Here is a 20403-nt window from a genome sequence, read left to right on the forward strand (position 1 = left end):
TTTTTTTTTTTTTTTTTTTTTTTTTTTTTGCTGTGTCTCTGTGTGGCTTGGGAATCAAAATGATGCTGGCTTCCTAGAATGAGTCCAGAAGTTTTCCTTCCATTTCTGTTTTTTGGAATAGCTGGAGAAGAATGGTATTTATTCTGTTTTAAATTTCTGGTAGAATTCCCCAGGGAAGCCATCTGGCCCAAGACTCTTATTTGTTGGGAGATTTTTGATAACTGATTTAACTTTTTCACTGTTTATGGGTCTGTTAAGATTTTCTATCTCTTCCCATGTGAATTTTGGTAGTGAGTGTGTCTTTAGGAATTTGTCCATTTCTTCTAAGTTGTCCAGTTGGCATATAATTTTTCATAGTATTCCCTGATAATTGCTTGTATTTCTGAGGGATTGGTTGTAATAAGTCCGTTTTCATTCATGATTTTGTCTCTTTGGATGCTCTCTCTTTTTGAGAAGCCTGGCTGGAGGTTTATCAATTTTGGTTATTTTTTCAAGAAACCAGCTCTTGTTTGTATTGATCTGTTCAACTATTTTTTTGGATTCTATATTGTTTATTTCTGCCCTGATATTAATTAATTCTCTTCTCCTACTGGCTTTGGGGTGCTCTTGTTGCTCTCTAGTTCCTTTAGTTGTGCTGTTAGATTTTGTACTTGTGCTTTTTCTAATTTCTTGAAATAGGCCTGGAGTGCAATGTACTTTCCTCTTAGGACTGCCTTTGCTGCATCCCATAGAGTTTGGATTGTTGTATTTTCACTTTCATTTGTTTCCCTATTTTTTCTAATTTCTTCTCTAATTGCCTCATTGGCCCATTCATTCCTTAGTAGGGTGTTCTTTAACCTCCATGTTTTTAGAGGTTTTCCAGACTTCTTCCTGTGGTTGATTTCAAGTTTCATAACATTGTGATCTGAAAGTGTGCATGGTATGATCTCAATTCTTTTATATTTATTGAGAGCTGCTTTATGTCCCAGTATGTGATCTGTCTTGGAGAAAGTGCCATGCTCACTCGAGAAGAAAGTGAATTCCATAGCCTCAGGATGTAGAGTTCTAAATATATCTGTCACATCCATCTGTTCCAATGTGTTGTTCAGGTCCATTTTCTTTAGTCATCTTCAGTCTAGTTGATCTATCCATTGCTCTAAGTGGAGTATTAAAGTCCCCTGCTATTAGCATATTTTTATTCATAAGATTGTTTCTGTTTGATTGTTTTATGTACTTGAGTGCTCCCAAATTTGGTGTTTATTTATAATTATTAGCTCTTCCTGACGGATAGACCCTGTAATTATTCTATAATGACCTTCTTCATCTCTTGTTACTACCTTTACTTTAAAGTCCAGTTTGTCCCATATAAGTATGGCTACTCCAGCTTTCTTTTGACTTCTAGTAGCATGATAGATGTTTCTCCATCCCCTTACTTTCAATCTGAAGCTGTCCTGAGGTCTAAAGTGAGTCTCTTGTAGACAGCAAATACATGGATTTTGGTTTTTTATCCAATCTGCTACTCTCTGTCTTTTGATTGGCACATTTAGACCATTTACATTCAGTGTTATTATTGAAAAATATGGGTTTAGAGTCATTGTGTTCTTTGTAAGATTCCTGCTTGTAGTGGTGTCTCTGGTACCTTGTGTTCCTTGCAACATTTCCCTCATGGAGTCCCCTTAGGATTTCTTGTAGGGCTGATTTAGTGGTGAAGAATTCTTTAAATTTTTGTTTATTTGGGAAAAACTTTCTCTCTCCTTCTATTCTGAATGACAGGCTTGGGGGATGGAGGATTCTTGGCTACATATTTTTTCTGTTCATCACATTGAAGATTTCCTGCCATTCCTTTACGGCCTGACAAGTTCAGTAGATAGGTCTGCAACTACTCTGATAGGTCTCCCTTTGTATGTTAGGACCCTTTTATCTTTAGCTGCTTTCAGAATTTTCTCTTTGTCCTTACATTTTGCCAGTTTCACTATGATATATCATACAGAAGATCGATTCAGGTTACGTCTGCGGGGAGTTCTCTGCCTCTTTGATTTCAGTGTCTGTTTCCTTCCCCTGATTGGAGAAGTTCTCTGCTATAATTTGTCCAAGTGCTCCTTCAGTGCCTTTCCCTCTCTCTTCCTCTTCTGGAATTCCCTTCGATATGGATCTTGTTCCGTTTGATTGTATGGCTGTGCTCTCGAACTCTCCTTTCATGTTCCTGGATCAGTTTGTCTCTCTTTTCCTCAGCTTCCTCTTCTTCTATAATTGTGTCTTCTAATTCACCTATCCTCCTCTCTGCCTCTTGAATCTGTGCATTGGACACCTCCATTTTATTATGCATCTCATTTATAGCATTTTTTAATTCATCACAACGGTTTTTAAGCTCCATAGTCTTTGTAGCAAAAGCTTCCCTGATGTCTTCCATGCCTTTTTCAAGCCCAGTGATTAAGTTTATGACTATTGTTCTAGATTCTTGTTCAGTTATGTTTCTTATATCTGTTTTGAGCAGTTCTTTAGCTGCCATTTCTTCCTGGAACTTCTTTAGAGGTGAGTTCTTCCGTTTCATCATTTTGGCTAGCTTGCTATGTTTTGTTAGTTTTAAAAGCTTGTTACGCACTCTGCACCTGTGAGTACTGCTGTAATAAAGAAGGCTCATTGACTGTCTAGGGCCTGTCCATTCAGGAAGTGTGCTTTGAATGGTGTCTCTTGGTGAGACTTTTGTTATTTTATTTCCCTACTCGTAGTGGTATTTGGGACTCTCCACCATGTGTACTTTGGCTGGTTTCTTGAGGTAGCCCTTGAAAAGAAAACACACAAACACACAGGGAACAAAGGCATGCAAATGCACAGATAAATCTAACAAACAAGCAAACTGAAAGGAATAAAGAAAAAGAAAAAAGAAAAAACCCAAAAGACAAAGGACAGTCTAAAAGCATAAAACCAGAATTCCCAGCTACAAATAGCAGGGTGTATGCAGTGCTGATGGAAGAGCATATTGAAAGAGAGAAATGACAGGGAGGGAAGAAAGCAAAATTGGACAATGACCAGGCAGAGAGATTAAGAGGCTTAATTCAAAGAGAGAAAGAGGAGAGTATGGTAGGAGGCGAGGAAAAAAGAAATGAAGACAATGCTATTCAGAGACACTACTCCATAGAGAGAGAGAGAGAGAGACAGGTAGCCGTGGAGGTGTAGAATATACATCTAGAGAATGGATTAAAGGGGACTGTTTAAGCAAACCAATGACGAGAGTGTCCAGTCCAACAGAGGGGAGGGATACAAATGAGACAAGGGAAAATACATGTGAATATAAAGAATTGATCTAGATTTAATCATGGCAGTCATTGCCCTGGGCTCTGGTTTAAAAAAAAAAAAAAAAGTTCTGTAGTGGGGATGGGCGTGGATCGGTGTAGGTGAGTCTTAGCCTCCACTGTGTCCTGCGGGGCTGCTCCCTGAGGTCCCACCCTGGTGGTTGTGGGGAGTAGAATGGTGGCGTGCCAGTCCCTTCTCTAACCACGTGTTGCAAATCACTCTTTTGGGTCCAATCTCCCCGTGCCATGAGTGTAGCCAAGGTGAGCCCTGATCTATGTTTCAACCCCCACCTCATTTCCAGATCTTAGTCTGCATGCTTTATTGATACCGCCTGGTATGTAATCCTGCCGGCTGGGCGCTTCTCTGACGGATCCATCTGGGAGAGCAGTGGAGCAGTTTCTCCTGGCGCTGAATGGGACCGGGGCACCCAGCCCAAATTCAGCACCACAGCTAGAAAAAGGATCACTCTCTGAACACCCTGCAGTTAGAGATGGGATGTTAGGACCCTCTCTGCCCCAAGCTGAGGTTTTTCTCTTCTCCAAGGACTGTTCTATAAGCAGTTTCAGCAGCTCTTTCTCTTCCCCTCTACTCTCTGTGGTTCCTCGTGAAGGGGGTTCCCTCCCCTCCCGCTTTGTCCTGGCCCATTTTTATCTTCCCCAGTTTGCACTCACACATTTATGAGGTTGTCTTCCTAGTGGGCTCTGTCCCTTTTCCTCCCAGACTCCTGTGGTTCAGTGTCCTATGGCTTCAGGCCTTTTCTGTTTGAGAGATGGGGGCGAGCAAAATGTATGGAGCTCACTACTTCTCTGTTATCTTACCTCAAATCCTCCTTTTTGCATTTTAAATCTATCATGACCCTCCCTTCAGGCCTGCAAAGTTTCTGCTGAAGAGTCTGCTAATAGTATACTTGGAGGTTCCCTTGTACATAAGAAATTCTTTTTCTCTTGGTGCGTTTAAGTCCATCCTTGCGTTTAACTTTGACATTTTAATTATAATGTGTCTTGGAGTGTGTCTGTTTGGGTTTACCTTATTTCCAACTATCTGGGCTTCTTGGATGTCTCTTTCCTTCCTCAGGTTGGGGAAGTTTTCAGCCATTATATTTTCAAGTAAGTTTTCTGTCCCTGTGTTGTCTTCTGGGTTTTAGAGGAGAATGTTAGCCACTTGATGTGGGTTCTTAGGTTCCCTTAAGCTACCTACACTTTTCTTTTTTCTGCTTTAATGGAGTGATTGCCTCTGCCCTGTCTTTGGGTTCACTGATCTATTCTTCTGCTAGTCTGCTATTGAAATCCTCTGGTGTTCTTTTCTTCAACTCTGTGACTTCTACTTGATACTTAGATTTTCTATCTCTTGGTGTTTCTAGGAGCAGCCTATAATTATTTTAATAGTTCCCAGTAATTGAGAATGCGTCAGGAACACTCCATGTCCTCAAGGGGAAGATCTCAGCAACTAGATTCAGGCTGATTGGAAGTCAGACGTTCACCCACCAGCTTTAAAAAATGGAATTATACGTACATATATACATAGTCCTACAGGACCACAAGCATAAGCTCTCCTGGCCAGTAGAACAGGTGATCTTGAGATGGCCTCTGGGAGGAAGTCACCAAACTCAGGGATCTCTTTGTGCATTAGTTAACCTACCTCATCATCACTACTTAGCCCTACAGAGTGAGGCTTAAAAATAAATTCCCAGCCATGTCACTGAGTAAAAATGCTATCTGTAAATCAACATATAGGATGTAACACCAGTCACAAACCTGTGTGTTTGTATACACACACATTATTTTTCCATGGGCAGGTATATAAATGTGTAGAAACAGGGCTGGGAGGAAGCCTTCCAAACTGGTGAGAGTGGTTGTCTTTGAGAAAGATCTGGTCAGGGGGCATTTTCACCTGATCTCACCGAGCTTCCCCCTCCCCTCCCCAAACAATATCTTAAGTATTTTTAATTTTTAAAAATCACTTAAGGAAAGAAAGTTTATCGAAGTTGAACTAGCAAATGATAGTAAAATTTCCTAAAATGGGCAATGGATAGAAAGTGTAGCAACTTTGGGAAATCTCTTAATGGGCAAAGCCCAGTAGCAGGTTTCTTAGAAATCAAACAGCACCTCTCACACATACACATTCTCTCTGTGTGGACTTTATCTTACCCGATAAATCTTACCAGAGCAGCTACTGTCTAGGATTTTCTATCAGTGTTTGTTAGAAAATCCATCCTTTCAAAACATGCAACTCTAGAACAAAAATGACTTAAAATGGCATGTTTTAAGGTATTTCTTTAACCTCCCCCTTGGAAGTTTGAGGTAGCTTAGTCCTTTACCTTTCTCCTTAATTCAAAATAACCCCAAGCAACAGTTCCTAAGTGGAAGGAAGGAGATGCAAACCAAAGCACTGCCTGCAAACACACATCCTCGCAGGGAGTGAGAAAATAAGGAACCCTGGTGGAATATGCTGAAGCCCTCAGTGCTGCACGGAAGCACACGACCTAAAGCCATTCACTTCCAGGTCCAGTTTTACAGGACATATTATTTATCTTCCTTCCTCATGCTGCCTTCTCCCCAAAACACATTTTTTTTTGTGGTTTTTTGGCCGGCTGCTTTTGTGTATATATACTAGTAAGGATATGGACAGAATGGAGCCAGAATTCTAGGTTCAAATCTCAGCTTCTTCATTTTTTAGTAGTGTGATCTCTGGCAAGTTTGTAAACTTCTTTTGCCCTTCTGTTCTCCATCTATGAAATGGGGATCGCCCTTGTAGGCTTCCTGTGGTAGTAAATGAACTAGACCCCTCTGTGGAGTACCTGGCACACAGGAAAGCCTTTAAATGAAAAAGCCTTTAAATGAAGTTAGGATTCTTTGAAGTGAGTAAGGTTCCAGCTTTAACAACTTTTAAATGATTAGTCAGGACAACATAATTGCTGACTGGGCTGTAATTCACACGCATCCTATGTGCTCCTTTATGTGCCTACACAGTATCTTACTAAATGATGGCTGTGTGATGCTAACTATGTGGGTGGCCATATATGCTGAGGGCAAAGCTTGTTTCCTGCAATGAGTGAGTCTCTCCCCAGTACACTGTCAACATCAGGCCACCCCCTCACTAAATGTAACGGACCTTGAAACCTCAGAAAAATCAGATCTCCTTCAGTGCGGGGGATTAGTTCAGAGAGTTCTAGGATTTAACACAGAGGTGAGAGCCATCTCTGTATCACTTATAAAATTACAACATTTCATTCCCCATGGCATGAGATAGTTACAACAAGAAAAGGTAAGTAAAACGTGTGAATGTTCTTTGATTTTAATAGCTCAGAGGTTGAAACGTGTGAATGTTCTTTGATTTTAATAGCTCTTTGTTGATTAGGGCATCTCCAATAGCTTTTGGAACAATGTGTCAAAAGTTACTGGAGCTTTATGGGGAAGAAGCCATCATTCTCACTTGTATTTTGGTGGGGGAGGGGGAGGTGCTCAGTGAAACAACTGGAAGTACCTTGCTGGCCCCACAAAGTATCTGGGCTGTGGGAGGAGTAAGGATGAGCCGTCCTTTGGCCAACAGCAATTAACTGCACCCCTTGGGTTGTGTTGCAGGGATCATGTACCGCAAGTCCTGTGCGTCCTCCGCAGCCTGCCTCATCGCCTCTGCTGGGTACCAATCCTTCTGCTCCCCTGGGAAACTGAACTCAGTGTGCATCAGCTGCTGCAACACCCCTCTTTGCAACGGGCCCCGGCCCAAGAAACGGAGCAGTTCTGCCTGGGCTCTGCGGCCAGGGCTCCCCACCACCATCTTGCTCCTGCAATTCGCCCTCCTCTTGGCTCACTGCTGAAGTCGGAGATGCTCACCCCTCCTGCATTGTCCTTCAGGCCCTGGCTCCCCGAGCTTCTCCTGGGTGTCCTTTTATCGTGGGTTGGGAGGCAAGTATATTCTCTTTCTTTCAGTTCCTTTGCAAATGAAAGAGCTCAGTGTAAAACAGTTTTTGTAAGCTCTGAATAAAGTCAGTCTGACTTTTCAGTGTGTACTTCAAGGAAGGGAAGGGGTGAGCCCCCATCTGTCCCCTCTCACCTGAGGCAAGGTCAGGCTGGCAGAATCAGCAGCGAGAAGACCCTTAGGTAGGCATCCATTTCTTTCCACGGCCCGTCGCTTCCACTCCTGTCCCTCATAGGGGCATAGTTTACGTGTGTCAAGATCCTGTTGCTTTTGTTGGGGGGAGCCAGTTAGCTCTTAATGCTTCCGTTCTTGACATTCACACTTCATGCTCCTGAAAACCATTCCCCGCGGCAGAGTTGGGTTCTGCTGCCTCGAGACTCAATGGCTGGGGCGTGGACTCTGGCTCAGCCGCATTCTGGAATGTGCTCAAGAAAACCTTGTTCGGTCTCGCAGAGGCACTGGACCGGGAAGCGAGGAAGATGAGGGGGCGGCGCGTCGAGCGGGTGCTGTTCGCAGTGGAGGTGGCACGGGCACGCAGATGCTTGCTGTGGTTGGCGTGTGGCAGGCTCAGGCGGCAGCGTAGCACCTGCCCGAACACCCTGCGGAACTGCTGCGAGGACACGTTGTACAGGAGCGGGTTGAGGACCGAGCTCAGGTAGAAGAAGGTGTCCGAGAAGGGGAGGAGGATCATATACGCCCGGAAGTAGGACTGTGTCCAGTCGTGCTTGGGTTTGGCTGCAGCCATGATCCTCCGCACCTGGTTAGGCATCCAGCAGACAGCCAAGGTCACCACAATGAGCCCTGAGCAGGCAAAAGGAGAGGCGGAAACAAACAGCATGAGAACACCACCCAAAGACACAAAATAGTTAGCTCCCCAGCTCTGTGCTTCCTGGCCAGGAAACGCTACTGTTTTTTGTGTTGTGCTTGACCATTTCTTTTGCCACTAGCAGAAAAGAATCAACAGTGTTTCAAGGCTGGGGGAGTTGACTGTGTGAAAGACCATTAAATGCTTTCGACTCCTAATACATACCTTTGATGGCTGTTAATTTACAAAAACTGTTTTCGTTGTTGTATATGCGCAAAGCATTTTGCGTAGTCCGGTAATCTAGTTTTGTCACTTCGTTTTAAGGAAATAGATGTCTATGCTATGTCCTACCAGGTGAAACACTTTGTATTTTAAAGTCGACCCAGTGATATTTTCAAGATAAATGGAAATGGTGTCCCTTGTAACCAGGAGGCATATTTAGTCACACTGATTTTGCATTCAATTTCAAGGGACACAAAACCGGGAACAGCCTGTCACTGAGAATGGTTTTTGAACCTATGTCTACCATGTGGGCTCAACTGTAATTCTGCTCCTATCTGCAACAGCACCCTGAAAAAACAGACATTTTTAGTTACATCATCTCTTCACCATCATGGAGGGGGGGAGACAAGACAATTACCCACAAACAATGGAAATTAAAAACCCCCCTTTCAAGCTGAGCGAGTAGTGTGCTCATTGCCTGCGGCACTGAGCTACAGTGGGAACGGCCTCCAAAATGATCATGCCCTAAAGGGACACCACTCAGTGACTCCGTAAGCAGATCAAAAGTTGAGCGGACCTGTTTGTGTGCCCACGTGTTTGCTTTCCAACTTACACCGTCATGTCTATTTCTATGACCTCTGACAGAGCAGAGGAGCATTTATCTACAGTGACACACAAAACTTCCAAGGAAAGGAAGATCAGGAATCTGCAGATAATGCTCTTCGCTCTGAAGCCAGGACACCAGACAGTAAGTTCCTGTGTGGAGAGCTGGGATCTTAAAGCTGTGTTTTGGATTGTCAAATACTTCCTCCTTTTCCTAAATTTGATCGCTAAAATAAGGAAAATTCATTCACATTTTGAACCTTTGTATCTTCTAGGAGACCACAGGGAAGCGATGGTTGGCAACAATCCTTTTTTGCCTCTGATCCATGGTAAATATCTCATTAATAAAAGCTCCAGGAAAACCAGCCATGCCTACACCTCCAGGGTGCACCCTCCCATACACACTGCCCTGAGCACGCCCTCCCTGGTGTCTGTGCAGCCCCAGGTATGTGCCTCTGCCCCTCAAATAACCCAGTTCCCTGCACAAATCCTCCACAAACCCCAGCGGGCAGCAGAGAAGGTCCTGGAAACTCTGCTTCCCCTAATCATTTCTAAGGATTTCTCTTGTCAAACCTCAGTCCACGCTGGAAACACAAACTCACTTGCTAATTTCTTCCCTTTGTGTGTGCTTCCCCTGAGCACACTCCATAAATCTAAAAATAAAAGGAGCAAAGTAACATATTGATCTGAGGAAAAACTAAAAAAAAATAAATCACCTTAAGTCAAGAGTATCTTCTGCATCACCTAGTTACAGCTGCTGGATGGGAGAACAAAAATCCTCATTTTTCTGTGTTTAAATACTTGCATAGGAAACTGGAGGCTTTTTACCTCCCCCCATCCCCCACCGCGTTGAGAAGCACAGACACTTCCAGCCATGTGTGCTTTCCGAGGTGGGCTCTTAAGTTATTTTTCCTCATTTTTATCCGAAGCAGTTCTGACTGAATGGTTCATCTCATTAGCTCAAGCAGCTGGGAAGCCTCCCTTACCTAGGGAAGCTACACGTCTTCACATAAGTTTAAGTTTTTTTCTCTCCTCTGCTACTGCCTTTCAGACAAGTACAACCATCTTCATCTGAAGATGAATTTCCCAGAATATGGAAATTGAGCACAGGGTTATAGATGTGTGCTATGCTCCACTGTGGGAGCCATATTTCAGGCAGCAAGAATCTAGCAGGGTGACGAGAACCCACTTGAACTTAACTCGGGTTGAACACAACACCGCTTTTCAAGCCAATGGAAGAAAGGCAGTGAGAAAAGGGGCCAGGGCTGTGGGGCAAGTTACTATGGCTTTGTTCTTCTGTCCTGACTTTGGCCCTATTCTCTTGCGCTCCCATTTGCATGACCTTTAAGCTGGTTACCTCCTCCCCTTCACCTGGCATCAGCTGTCCTTGACTGACCTTCCTGTCTAAAGAAGCAGAGTTCAGTGAAAAGCAAGTCCCAGTATCTTGGGGTGTGAGGAAAGGCACAAGAGCAGACGAAGAACCATGGCTTGAGTTGCAGTTTTAGCCAGGAGAAAAGTTTTCCTCTGAAATTGAAATGAGCACAAGTCCATAAGTTAAAGGTACTTTATTCTGAACAAGTTGCCGAAAATTGGGAACCAGACCCAAGATTCTCCAGTGACAAGGAAAGGGGAAATCTCTGCTTTCTGGGTATAGAGTTGCAAGGTAGTATAGCAAATAGGAACTTGGAGAAGAAGCGAGATAAGGAGATGGGTTAGAAATCCATAGGAAGATCAAGATCAGGCATCAGAAAGGTCTGGAAACATAACCAGGAATAATGTATTGAGTGTTCCCTATACCAGGTTCTGTGCTAAACACCCTGTGTTTATTTCCTATGTGCATCTCACTTCTAACAATAACCTGGGAGATCAAAGCTGTTATTATCTTCATTGTACAGAGGAGGAAGTTGGGTCTCAGGTTAGTTGCCCACATCCTATAGCTAGGACACAGGCTTGCTAGGCTCCAAAATCCATTATACATCTATTATTTTTTTCTGAATGACACAGCATTGTTTCTCCTTTTTTTCCATTTGAAAAATAAAGATATACAGGTGAGTGAACACGAGCTATAATTCCACTCTGTAAAATGGATGCAAAGCAGCACTGACCACTAGAAATACAACATAAGCCACCGTGGTGGTTTATAACTTAAAATGAGTAGTCACATCAGTAAGTAGACAAACAGGGTGAATCAATCTTAAGGTGTTTCTTAACCCTCCTACCACAACGAGAGGTGGGAAGAAGGGTGCGTCTTTCCTCCTGTGCTTTGAAAGATAATTTTGTTCTAGGAAAATGGAGGATGAGGCATACAGGCACCCTCCATGGGCCATGTAATAGAAGTTAAACTCTGGGGGAGCAAGGGGAAACCAAATCAGCCCCCCTTTACAAGCCCTCCTTGTAAAATTTGTCATTTTTGGATTTGAAAAAACAAAGTGCATTATTTGAGATGAGATTAACTATCATGTCCAAGGTAATTTTTATTAGGTTGTGTCCAACTCTAGTCCCAGCTACTCAGAGACAAAGCTTTAAAATCTTATATGCGTGCCTTAATAGAGTATATTAAAGATTTGACAAAATTTACGTTTGGCCGCAATCAATTTAGACTTACATTTGGAAAAATCTATAATGCTTTGGTCTGTATGGTATGCGCAGCCTATAGTTAAAAAGAACTTTACTATGAACTTGAATGAAGATCAGTGAACTGAACCCAGTCATGTTAAGTCGGTAAACTGTTTTAACTGTATTATTGATAGATCTGTATTATCTTCCAGACAGCCTCGCACTCTGGGGTAAGAAATACCTTTATAGCTTATCCATTTTTCCGCATAAAGTACTTCCTTTTGTCCTCTATGATCACTACGCTAAAATGACAGGCGCCATTAGACGATGACACAGATTTATTCTCAGCAATGTTTAAAAAACAGAAGTAATGCAGGTGTCCAACCACGTGTCATACTAGCATTTCAGTCAGTCTGCATGGGTTCATCTGCGGAAGGCATGTAGCTATGTCACCTGGGATGTGGTGACATTCTTACATCTGACTCTGGGCTCTGTTTCCTCTCCTCTAGCTTGTCAAGTGCAGGGAGCTGTTCCTGTGATCCCCAGAAGTCACCTTTGAGTCATCAGAGAAAGGGAGAGCAGGTCTCCCTTGGAAACCATGCACAGAAACCCTTTGTCTTACAGATGATGCAATTGAGGCTAATTTGCCCAAGATCCCCAAGGGCAGAGGGACAGGACTCACTCTACCTCTTGTCTTACTGCTCAGAACATGGTATTTAACTGCAGGCTGACAAACCAGCTTTTTAAAATTTTTTTTTACTATTTATTTTGGAGAGAGAGAATCCTAAGCAGGCTCCACACGGTCAGCATAGAGCCCAATACAGGCCTCAGTCCCACAAATTGAGATTATGACCTGAACCAAAATCAAGAATTGGACACTGAACCAACTGGGCCATGGGGCACCCCCATCATTCTCTTTAAATGTAGTTTTCCTGCTCCAATTTGAGGCTCAAATGCTGACCATCCCCCACATGGAATGCAAAGCGAGGCAGGACAACCTCAGATCCTAGCTAAAGTCAGCACAACACCTGCTCTGTACACTGTCTGGATTCAGTTTCAGAATCAGGCTCCTCAAAAACCAGACACAACTAAACCCTGGAGCACTGATTTTTCCCCCTTTTAAAGGAAGGTGGAGTGTAGCTTCCCCTAAAGGGAGCTAACACATGTTTGGAACACAAGATAGGACTACAGCTCACGACCTGGTGATCAAGTGGAGAAGGACTCTGTGTGTCCATCAGACTGTCCATCTTACTTGAGTCCCTGCTAGAAAAGATTACTTAGCCTGTACTAATCCAGAACGATCAGGAGAGTCCATCTTTCTCCAGCAAAGGTAGTTTGCGTGATTTAAATAAGACCCGAAGACTTGCTTTTCCACTTGGTGTTAGAAGTCCCATTTTACTGAATTGTTGAAGCCTTGGAGTGCAGAGGGCGATGTTGAGAATGATTTAGGTTTTCTGTGTTTCCCATTAGCTTCTCCATCTCTTCTTGCCCTAGTAGTCAACTTCTCTCTAATGCTGACCACAGTGAGCAGGAGTTAGCTATCTCCCCTGTCCCCTCACCCCAGTTTAAGTTCTCTGGACTTGACTCACTCAGCAATCATCTCCTGATTAGCGGGGGCCTGTTACAGACCGCATCTTAGGCACTAATGATTAAAGGCTGGGGAGGACATGGCAGCCACAGCCTGGTGACTGTTTGTCAAGGGCCGTGAGAGCCATCTGGGTACAGTGTTATGGAAGCAAAGAGCTGGTTGACCGTCCCATAGGGGAGAATGCTCAGAAAATTAAAGGAGAGTCAGAGGTAGCCTGGCAAGGGGCACCCAGGCAAAGATACTGCAATAGCAGCTCATTCTGCCAGCTGCCAGCCCCAGTGTGGCCCAGGACAGAACAACACAAAGAGGGGAGGTGGAGACCATGGGAAGAGGCCCATTAGAGAACACTCCATCAGGTTTTGTGAACAATAAATCAACTAGCGTATAGTAGAGTGAGGAACAGCTGCTTGTCAAGAGATATTTAAATAGCAATTGTCAGTGGAAAGTAAGCATATGGTTAGTTGAATGAAGAGCCAGGAAAAGACAAATACATCCAATAAAAGGTTTTAGCACTTTCTCAATTTATATCTTTGTGTTTGCCAATCTGCTTCCGCCAGCCAGTTTGAGAAATTGATCTCGATGATTTTGTCCCATCCAAGGAGCCCAAAGCGGCACCAACCTTGGTTTAGTCTCTAATCTCTGAGACAGTGGTTCTCAAAGCAGGGATCCTGGAAGAGCAGCCTCAGCACCTCTTCGGAACTTGTTAGAAATACACATTTTAGGTGCCAACCCAGATCTACCAAGTCTGAGAGTCTGGGACTGGAGCCTAGCAGTCTGGAATTAATTGACAAGCCCACCCGTTGATTCTGATGTTTACTCCAATTTGAGAGCTCGTCTAAGATAACCCCAAGTTGAAGTGGAGCCTGGGTCATCAGGCATTTGTGGCCCTGTCACTGTCACATTGGCCACATTTTGAAGCATCCCGCTTTCCTGAGTGTCTACAGACTGAGCTAACAGTAACTGAGAACCCGTCCCTCATTCCTGAGCACTGCCCTTGCCGTGGTCCCATCTCCTACCTTTCTTCTCTTGCCTTTGCACTACCTCCAACCTTTCTTTCTCCCCTCCATCTCATCCCAAGGTCACCATAAACCAGGCCATATACAGCCCTTGCTTACACTGCCCACACACACACCTTCTCTCCCTCTCCATTACTTTCTAGGGTGCCTTTGAGAAGGTGACTCCATCAGGAGCAGGCGAGTTCCTAAGAGCTAACAGGTGGCTTCCCGGATAGGTGGTCACCACGCACTGCTAGGTTTGCCAAAGGAAATCTGAGAGGCTTTGGAAGCAATGCTGATAGGTTGTGAGGGACCTGGGTATTGGCTGAGCACTGGACACAGCCCCCCTGAGAGCCCACTCCATGTTTCATGCCCTCTGACCCTGCCAGGGCTTGCTTGGATACCTTGTGGTCACTTTTCAGTCACCAGTCAGCTTGGTGATTTTTGCTTAACCCCATCTGCTTTCTTGCACTCTTTCCTAATGAAAAATGTTGTTTAGGAGAAGACTGAAAAGCTGTTGGGATTTGTTTTCAGAGAAGGGCACAGGCCACAACTTTAAAATGATGTAAAGGCCACAGATGGCCGCTTCTGTTCATGAAGACAGATGGTTTGATGTCCCGTCTTTGCCCCAGCTATTTGATGGAGCCTAGGAAAGGACTCTGTCCCCAGTGTGACTCCATCCACCATGTGAGGCCAGAGACACAGATTCCACAATGGCCTGCAATTTGCTTAGCATTACATCCATCTCATTCTGCTCTACAAGCTTCAGGACAAGGACAAAACCTATATAGATCGCTACGATTGCAAATATATATTTCTAAAACAAGCCCTCCTGTCTGGGAGCTATAGGACAGCCACATGCACTCAAAGTAACCAGCATTTAGGGTCAGCGTTGTGGTTTAGTGCCTCTGTTCCTTTATGAACGCATGCTGAATGATCAACTGGACTCCACTGAATAAATATTTTTCTATGTGTATCTCAACTGTATGCAGCTGTGTGCCTTTCTATGCAAACAGTCTATTCTGAATCTACTGATGGTTAAGTCCCCATGTGTGGTATAGCTACAAATACCGGAAGTCGTTCCTCAGCAAGACAGATGGAGGCAAATGCTTCTTCCCTGGTAATACACGGCACAGGAGTGGGTGGTGGGAACCAGGGAGGTGATGCCCTCTAAGCCTGTGGGACGGCCGGGCTGCCCTTCAGTGGATCAACCCAATCCCACCCGCATACCCCTGCCACGTCACTTGTTAAACACTGATCAGTTTTTATGGGTGAAAGCCTGTAGTTTTTAATGGAATTTAGTTTCCTGCAAATGGCAGACAAAGCTCAGAACACCAGCACTCAAGAAACCTAAGAACTGAGTGTACTGGTGAACCAGTAGAATCCCCAGCGAAGTGGATGAGAAGCCTAAATTTATACAGCCCAGGAGTCCAAACGCAGGGCCTTCCAGTCTGATGGTGTCTGCACTGGCTGCGACCTCCCCTCAGAACCCACAGAAACCACACAGCCCTTGGGTAAAGCTGCACTCAGCCACGAGCTCAGCAGAGGCAACACGGGCATTCTGTGAGTGTGGAGACCAGCAAAAGTGCCTGCACATCTCCCCCTGCCTCTCTCTTTTCCTGCTTGTGCCCCCTCTGTGCAGCAAGACAAAGACCCTGGGGGAGCCGGTGCTCAGTGCCTATGACTGAGGCATGCCAAGCAGCCCCTTGGCGTGTCTCTTCCTAGACTCCAAGACTCTGCACATGCCTGGACCCAGACCACATCTTCCTCACCATCTGTTCTTCCTTCTCCTGTGTCCCTTCCTTGCCCCCCACTGCTTATGCTTTGTCCAGTTCTTATTCTCCAAGTTTCTGCTTAGTGTCACTGCCTCCAGGAAGCCTTCCTGTCTCCACAAAGCTCTGCCAAGCTTCCTACTAAAGCTTACCAGCTCCTTTTACTCCTGTCCCTGTCATCCTAACAGTGCAGCATACATTAGACCATTGACTCCATGGCAGCAGGGTGCCCCATCTTCACTGCTGTATCCTCAGCACACAAGAGAAAAGTATTAGATACTGATTATTCTATCAACATTTGTGGGAGGCAGGGAGAGTGCTGGAGGTTCCCGCGTTGGAGTATATTGTAATGTATACAGAATCAATCTGAAGCTACCTTCCCTGCCCAGAGGGATCCATACTAACCCTCCTAACACAGAGCCTGGTGCCTTCAGCTACCCAATCCCCTTCCCAAGGTGAAGAGAAGTAAACAGTTGGAATTGCAAGAAGGGATCACTTTTTCATTCAAGGAAGACAAGAACCCCAAGCCAAAGACAGGGGTCTAGACAGGGGTTGAAGAGTTGTGAGTCTGACCAGTGCCTTCAAGGGTCCACAGTTTTAGTGCCCTGCCCCGTTTGTGCTACTGGCCAACCCCTGGATGATCTACACTAAAAATGGGTTTTTTACCCAATCTCTTTCCAAGATGCCCTGAAGGTCAGCAGGGTAAACAGGATATAAAAAAGCCGCATTTACCAAAGAGGGGAGCTGGAGGACATTCATTTGTTCCAAAATAATGTGATAAATCAAGGCCCCCATGAAGATGCGACAAGTCTTCATCAGGGAAGCTGCAAGCCCGGACTCCAAGCATAAGGGTTGAGGTGTGCAGCCAAAGTGGTAACTTGGAGATGAAGAGAAAGCACCTAAAAGAGCATTTGGTAAATGTGCTGGCAGACTTTCTATGTTACATGTGTGGCCCCAGGAGAATGCAATCCTGCAATTATAACCCTTAATTTCAACTGGGGCACAACTTGGTCACAGAGGCAGAGGATCTGGGGAATGAACATGAGGAAGGCCAAATTACCTCCGGCCGTGCTCTATACCCGTCACCAGTGTTCCAGTAGTGTATTTCTTGGCACCTCTGCCTTGTTTCCATCTGACCTAGGCAACTCCACCCACCAAGGGATGCTTAGCTTTCCTCCCTAAAGCTCAGGCTTCTTATCTACAAAATGGGCCTAACAACAACTGCTGGGATGGTGAAATGTGGCTAAATACAGTGCTTGCTGCCAGATAAGGGCTCTTTGCAGTTATGACCATCAGCATCTCCATTATCATCTCTGCCACCACGGTCTCCAGCATCTTTTCTCCCACCTCCATAATCTCCCCTACGATCATCACCTATGCCTCCACCCCATCACCCTCTCTACCACCACTTCCACCACCATCGTCTTCATCACCTCCTCTACCACCATCATCTCCTCACTGCCACCAAGATAGGTACCAGCGGTCACAGATCCAGGGAAAGGCTGACTAGACTCGCCAGGTTATCAGACACCTTCTGATCCTTAACTTACAGATAGAGCCCAGAATGATTCCATGACTTTAGCAGGGTTGTCCTGCTCATCAGTAGCAGAGAGATGACCAGGACTTAGCTCTCCTCATTTCCCACTCATAGTTCTTTCCACTACTTAGGTTTAGAGCTTCTGTCACTCTGCTATAAGACTCTGAATCACCTATTCCTTCCCCAATACTCACATGTGGGTATTTATGGTTTCAAGAAGAGAGGCAATGTGTAGAGGCCATAATAAAGGAAACAACTAACAGAAGGCAGGATTACTAGAGGGAGGCCAAATTTCAAATCCTAGGAAGACAGGAGCTCTGAGCCCTTCCCCAAATCCCTGTGTCTGTACAATTCCTCTCCAGGAGGAATGACAAGGGGCAGGAAGGCCCCATGACTGCCTGTTCATCTGGTCACTTTGGCTAACAATCTTTGTTTCTTTCCTCCATCCTCTACTCCACCATCTAGCACACATACCCACCCATACCCAATGCCCCATGGCCACGTAACCTCAGGCTGAACTCCAGACAGTGGAGGAAATGAGGGCTGGGATTTGGAGTTGGGCTATTTACCAGCCGTGTGACCATGGACTTACATCTCTGTGAAATGGATAAAATACCAGTATCCACCTTATGGAGTTAGTTTAAGAAAAGCTCAAGGACATACACGCATGTGAAGGACTTAGCACAGCAGCGTTTCATGAATGGCAGCTCATACTACTTAGTACATAATCCAATCAGCTGCCCACGGTGGAGGCAATACCAGCTAAGAATTAACAGTGCATATGTATTTCAGACACTCTTCTGAGCATTTGTCTTACACTTGCTCAGTTAAACCTTACACTAAGTCCCACTGGATGGTTCCTATTATATAGGTAAGGTAAGTTGTGGTATGGCTAGGTTAAACTTCTTGCCCAGACTCACACAGCTGGCCAGGACAGGCCAGAAGTTAGACCTACGTGTCCTGGTCCATAGTTGGTGTTCTTCACCACCTGGCCCCAGCAGGCTGCCCTCAGCTGCAGGGCCCCTCAGGGGGATCACAGATCAAATGCTTTCCAAGTCCCAAACTCAAATTAAGGTATTTTAATTCAAATGGCCAGAAGGTTAAAAATAAATTTGTTTCTATCGGTTTCTCAGAATCTCAGCTGTCAAAAAATAAACACCTCTTCCCGTCACATCTCTCTGATAAGGCACGGTATCATCTTGAAAGGGTCTTTTTACATTTAACATTTCCTGTTAGGAAGAGGAAAACTTGGTGGAATTCAAAGAAACAAACTAGCTTTGAATAGGAGTCTGGCAGGCTAGACTAGAAAAGGTCTGCTGTGGACTCCTATCCACAGCTAGAGTTCTCAAGAAGGATACTTTCCTATAAAAACTCATTTAAATTCAGAGTTAAAGACTACTCTCACCCATCACAGGCTTCCCCTCTTCCCCTTCTCATAAGTACAATCTAAAATTCTGTTTCAAAGTAAATGAGAAAATAAGTTCAGCTCCCCATTATCTGCTCATATCGTGTAAGTTAGCAAAGAAATTCTGGGAACAATCTATAGCAAAATGCCAGGACAGGAGGCAAAAGAAATGGATGGGAGAGCTGATGGGAGAGATACCAAAAGATGTTCAGGAAGGAGCCGGGTTTATACCGTGTTTTATTTAGAGCTGAGGGTTCTCAACTGAAATCAGTAAAGCTCTCGGGGAAGTTGAGGAGATGGTATCAGGCTTCCAAGATAGGGTTTTGTATCAAGAATGATCAGATAAGGATGCCTTCCTGTTAATGATTTGAAAATGAAATTACTGTTGCATGACAGGATAAGAATAAATCCCTCCTGGTAGGTTTTTTTTCTTTTCATAGGGGCAAAAAAATTTTGGAGGAAATAGCCTTGCAGATTTGGGGGCATGAAGCATTAGCTCTCCTATCCGAGTGTAGCAGTAACTGTCAAAAATGCACATTATTATACACACTAAATCCTGACCAGCCCAACAACATCCTGCCTTAATGTTTAAAGCTAGTCTTTGTCTGTTGTCTCACTTGTCTCCTCCACCTGACCACCAGATGGTAAAGCACCTCTCTAGACACCATCCCTAGCTCTCTACCATCTAGAAGGCGAGCACTTCCTCTATGCCTCTACCCTGAAACACCACCTCTACAGATAATGCAATCCCAGGTCAATGTTGCCAGCCTCAGTAGACATCCACAGCCTACTTAACATCATGGCTTGGCTAGCTCATCTGCATCTGTAAAGGCACGCGTCCATCTGAACTGACTTAATGACCAGCTGTCCATCCAACTGCCCGCCCTCCACTACTCCCAACTTTAATAAACTCTTCTACCACTCACTGAGTTTTTCTAGCTGGAAACCTACACGTCACCCTCTTCTACTTCCTCCTCCTTACTCCCATACTCAGTCCCTAAGCCTGTCCATTATAACTCCAAAATCTATCCCTTTCTCACCATCCCTCTGTGAGATTCCTCATGGGGGCTGCCATTTTCTCATGCCTGGACCAGATGCCTAACTGGTCTTGTTCAAAATCACTCCCAGCCAAACCACTCTCCACACAAGCCAGGATCATCTTGTTAAATTAAAGGTTCACATCATCCCCCTGCTGAAAACTTTCCAATGGCAAATTATTGACCTTAGAATGAAGTCCCAAGTCTTTAATAAGTCTTACAGGATCTGACCAAGCTTATTCCTTTGGGCTCTCCTTATACAGCCCTCTCTGCTTGCTGTGTCCCCTTCTTCTTTTTTTTTTTTTTCTTTTATGTTTTATTTATTTCTAGGAGAGAGAGAGACAGTGTGAGCAGGGGAGGGTCAGAGAGAGAGGGAGTCACAGACTGAAACAGGCTCCAGGCTCCCAGCTGGCAGTCAGCACAGAGCCCGACGCGGGGCCCGAACCCACGAACCGCAAGATCATGACCTAAGCGAAAGTCGGACGCTTAACCAACTAAGCCACCCAGGCGCCCCATTGCTGTGTCCCCTTCTAATACCTAACACTTTCTCATTTCCTAGAGCCAGACAAGCCCCTCCTTACTCAGAGTCCTTACCCAGCCAGGCTCCCTTCCCCTCATTTTGCGAATTCACATTCATTTTTTTGTCATCTGCTGAAAGACCACTTCTTCTAGGAAGCTGTTTGAGACTTCCA

General features: G+C 44.8%; 2 protein-coding genes across 2 annotated transcripts in view; one reads left to right on the forward strand and one right to left on the reverse strand.

Moving 5' to 3' along the window:
- LYPD1 (LY6/PLAUR domain containing 1) overlaps positions 1–8210 on the forward strand; it is a 46363-nt gene extending 38153 nt beyond the window's left edge. The window contains exon 3 of the mRNA XM_039229919.1: positions 6855–8210. Coding sequence (XP_039085850.1) covers positions 6855–7090 — 236 coding nt within the window. The 3' untranslated portion in view covers positions 7091–8210. The remainder of the gene's footprint in view (positions 1–6854) is intronic.
- Positions 7497–20403, reverse strand: part of GPR39 (G protein-coupled receptor 39) — a 198441-nt gene continuing 185534 nt past the window's right edge. The window contains exon 2 of the mRNA XM_039229918.1: positions 7497–7992. Within this exon, the coding sequence (XP_039085849.1) occupies positions 7508–7992 (485 nt within the window). The 3' untranslated portion in view covers positions 7497–7507. The remainder of the gene's footprint in view (positions 7993–20403) is intronic.

The sequence above is a fragment of the Hyaena hyaena genome, unplaced genomic scaffold (genome assembly GCF_003009895.1).
Source record: "Hyaena hyaena isolate Hyena2069 unplaced genomic scaffold, ASM300989v1 scaffold_41, whole genome shotgun sequence".
NCBI lineage: Eukaryota > Metazoa > Chordata > Mammalia > Carnivora > Hyaenidae > Hyaena > Hyaena hyaena.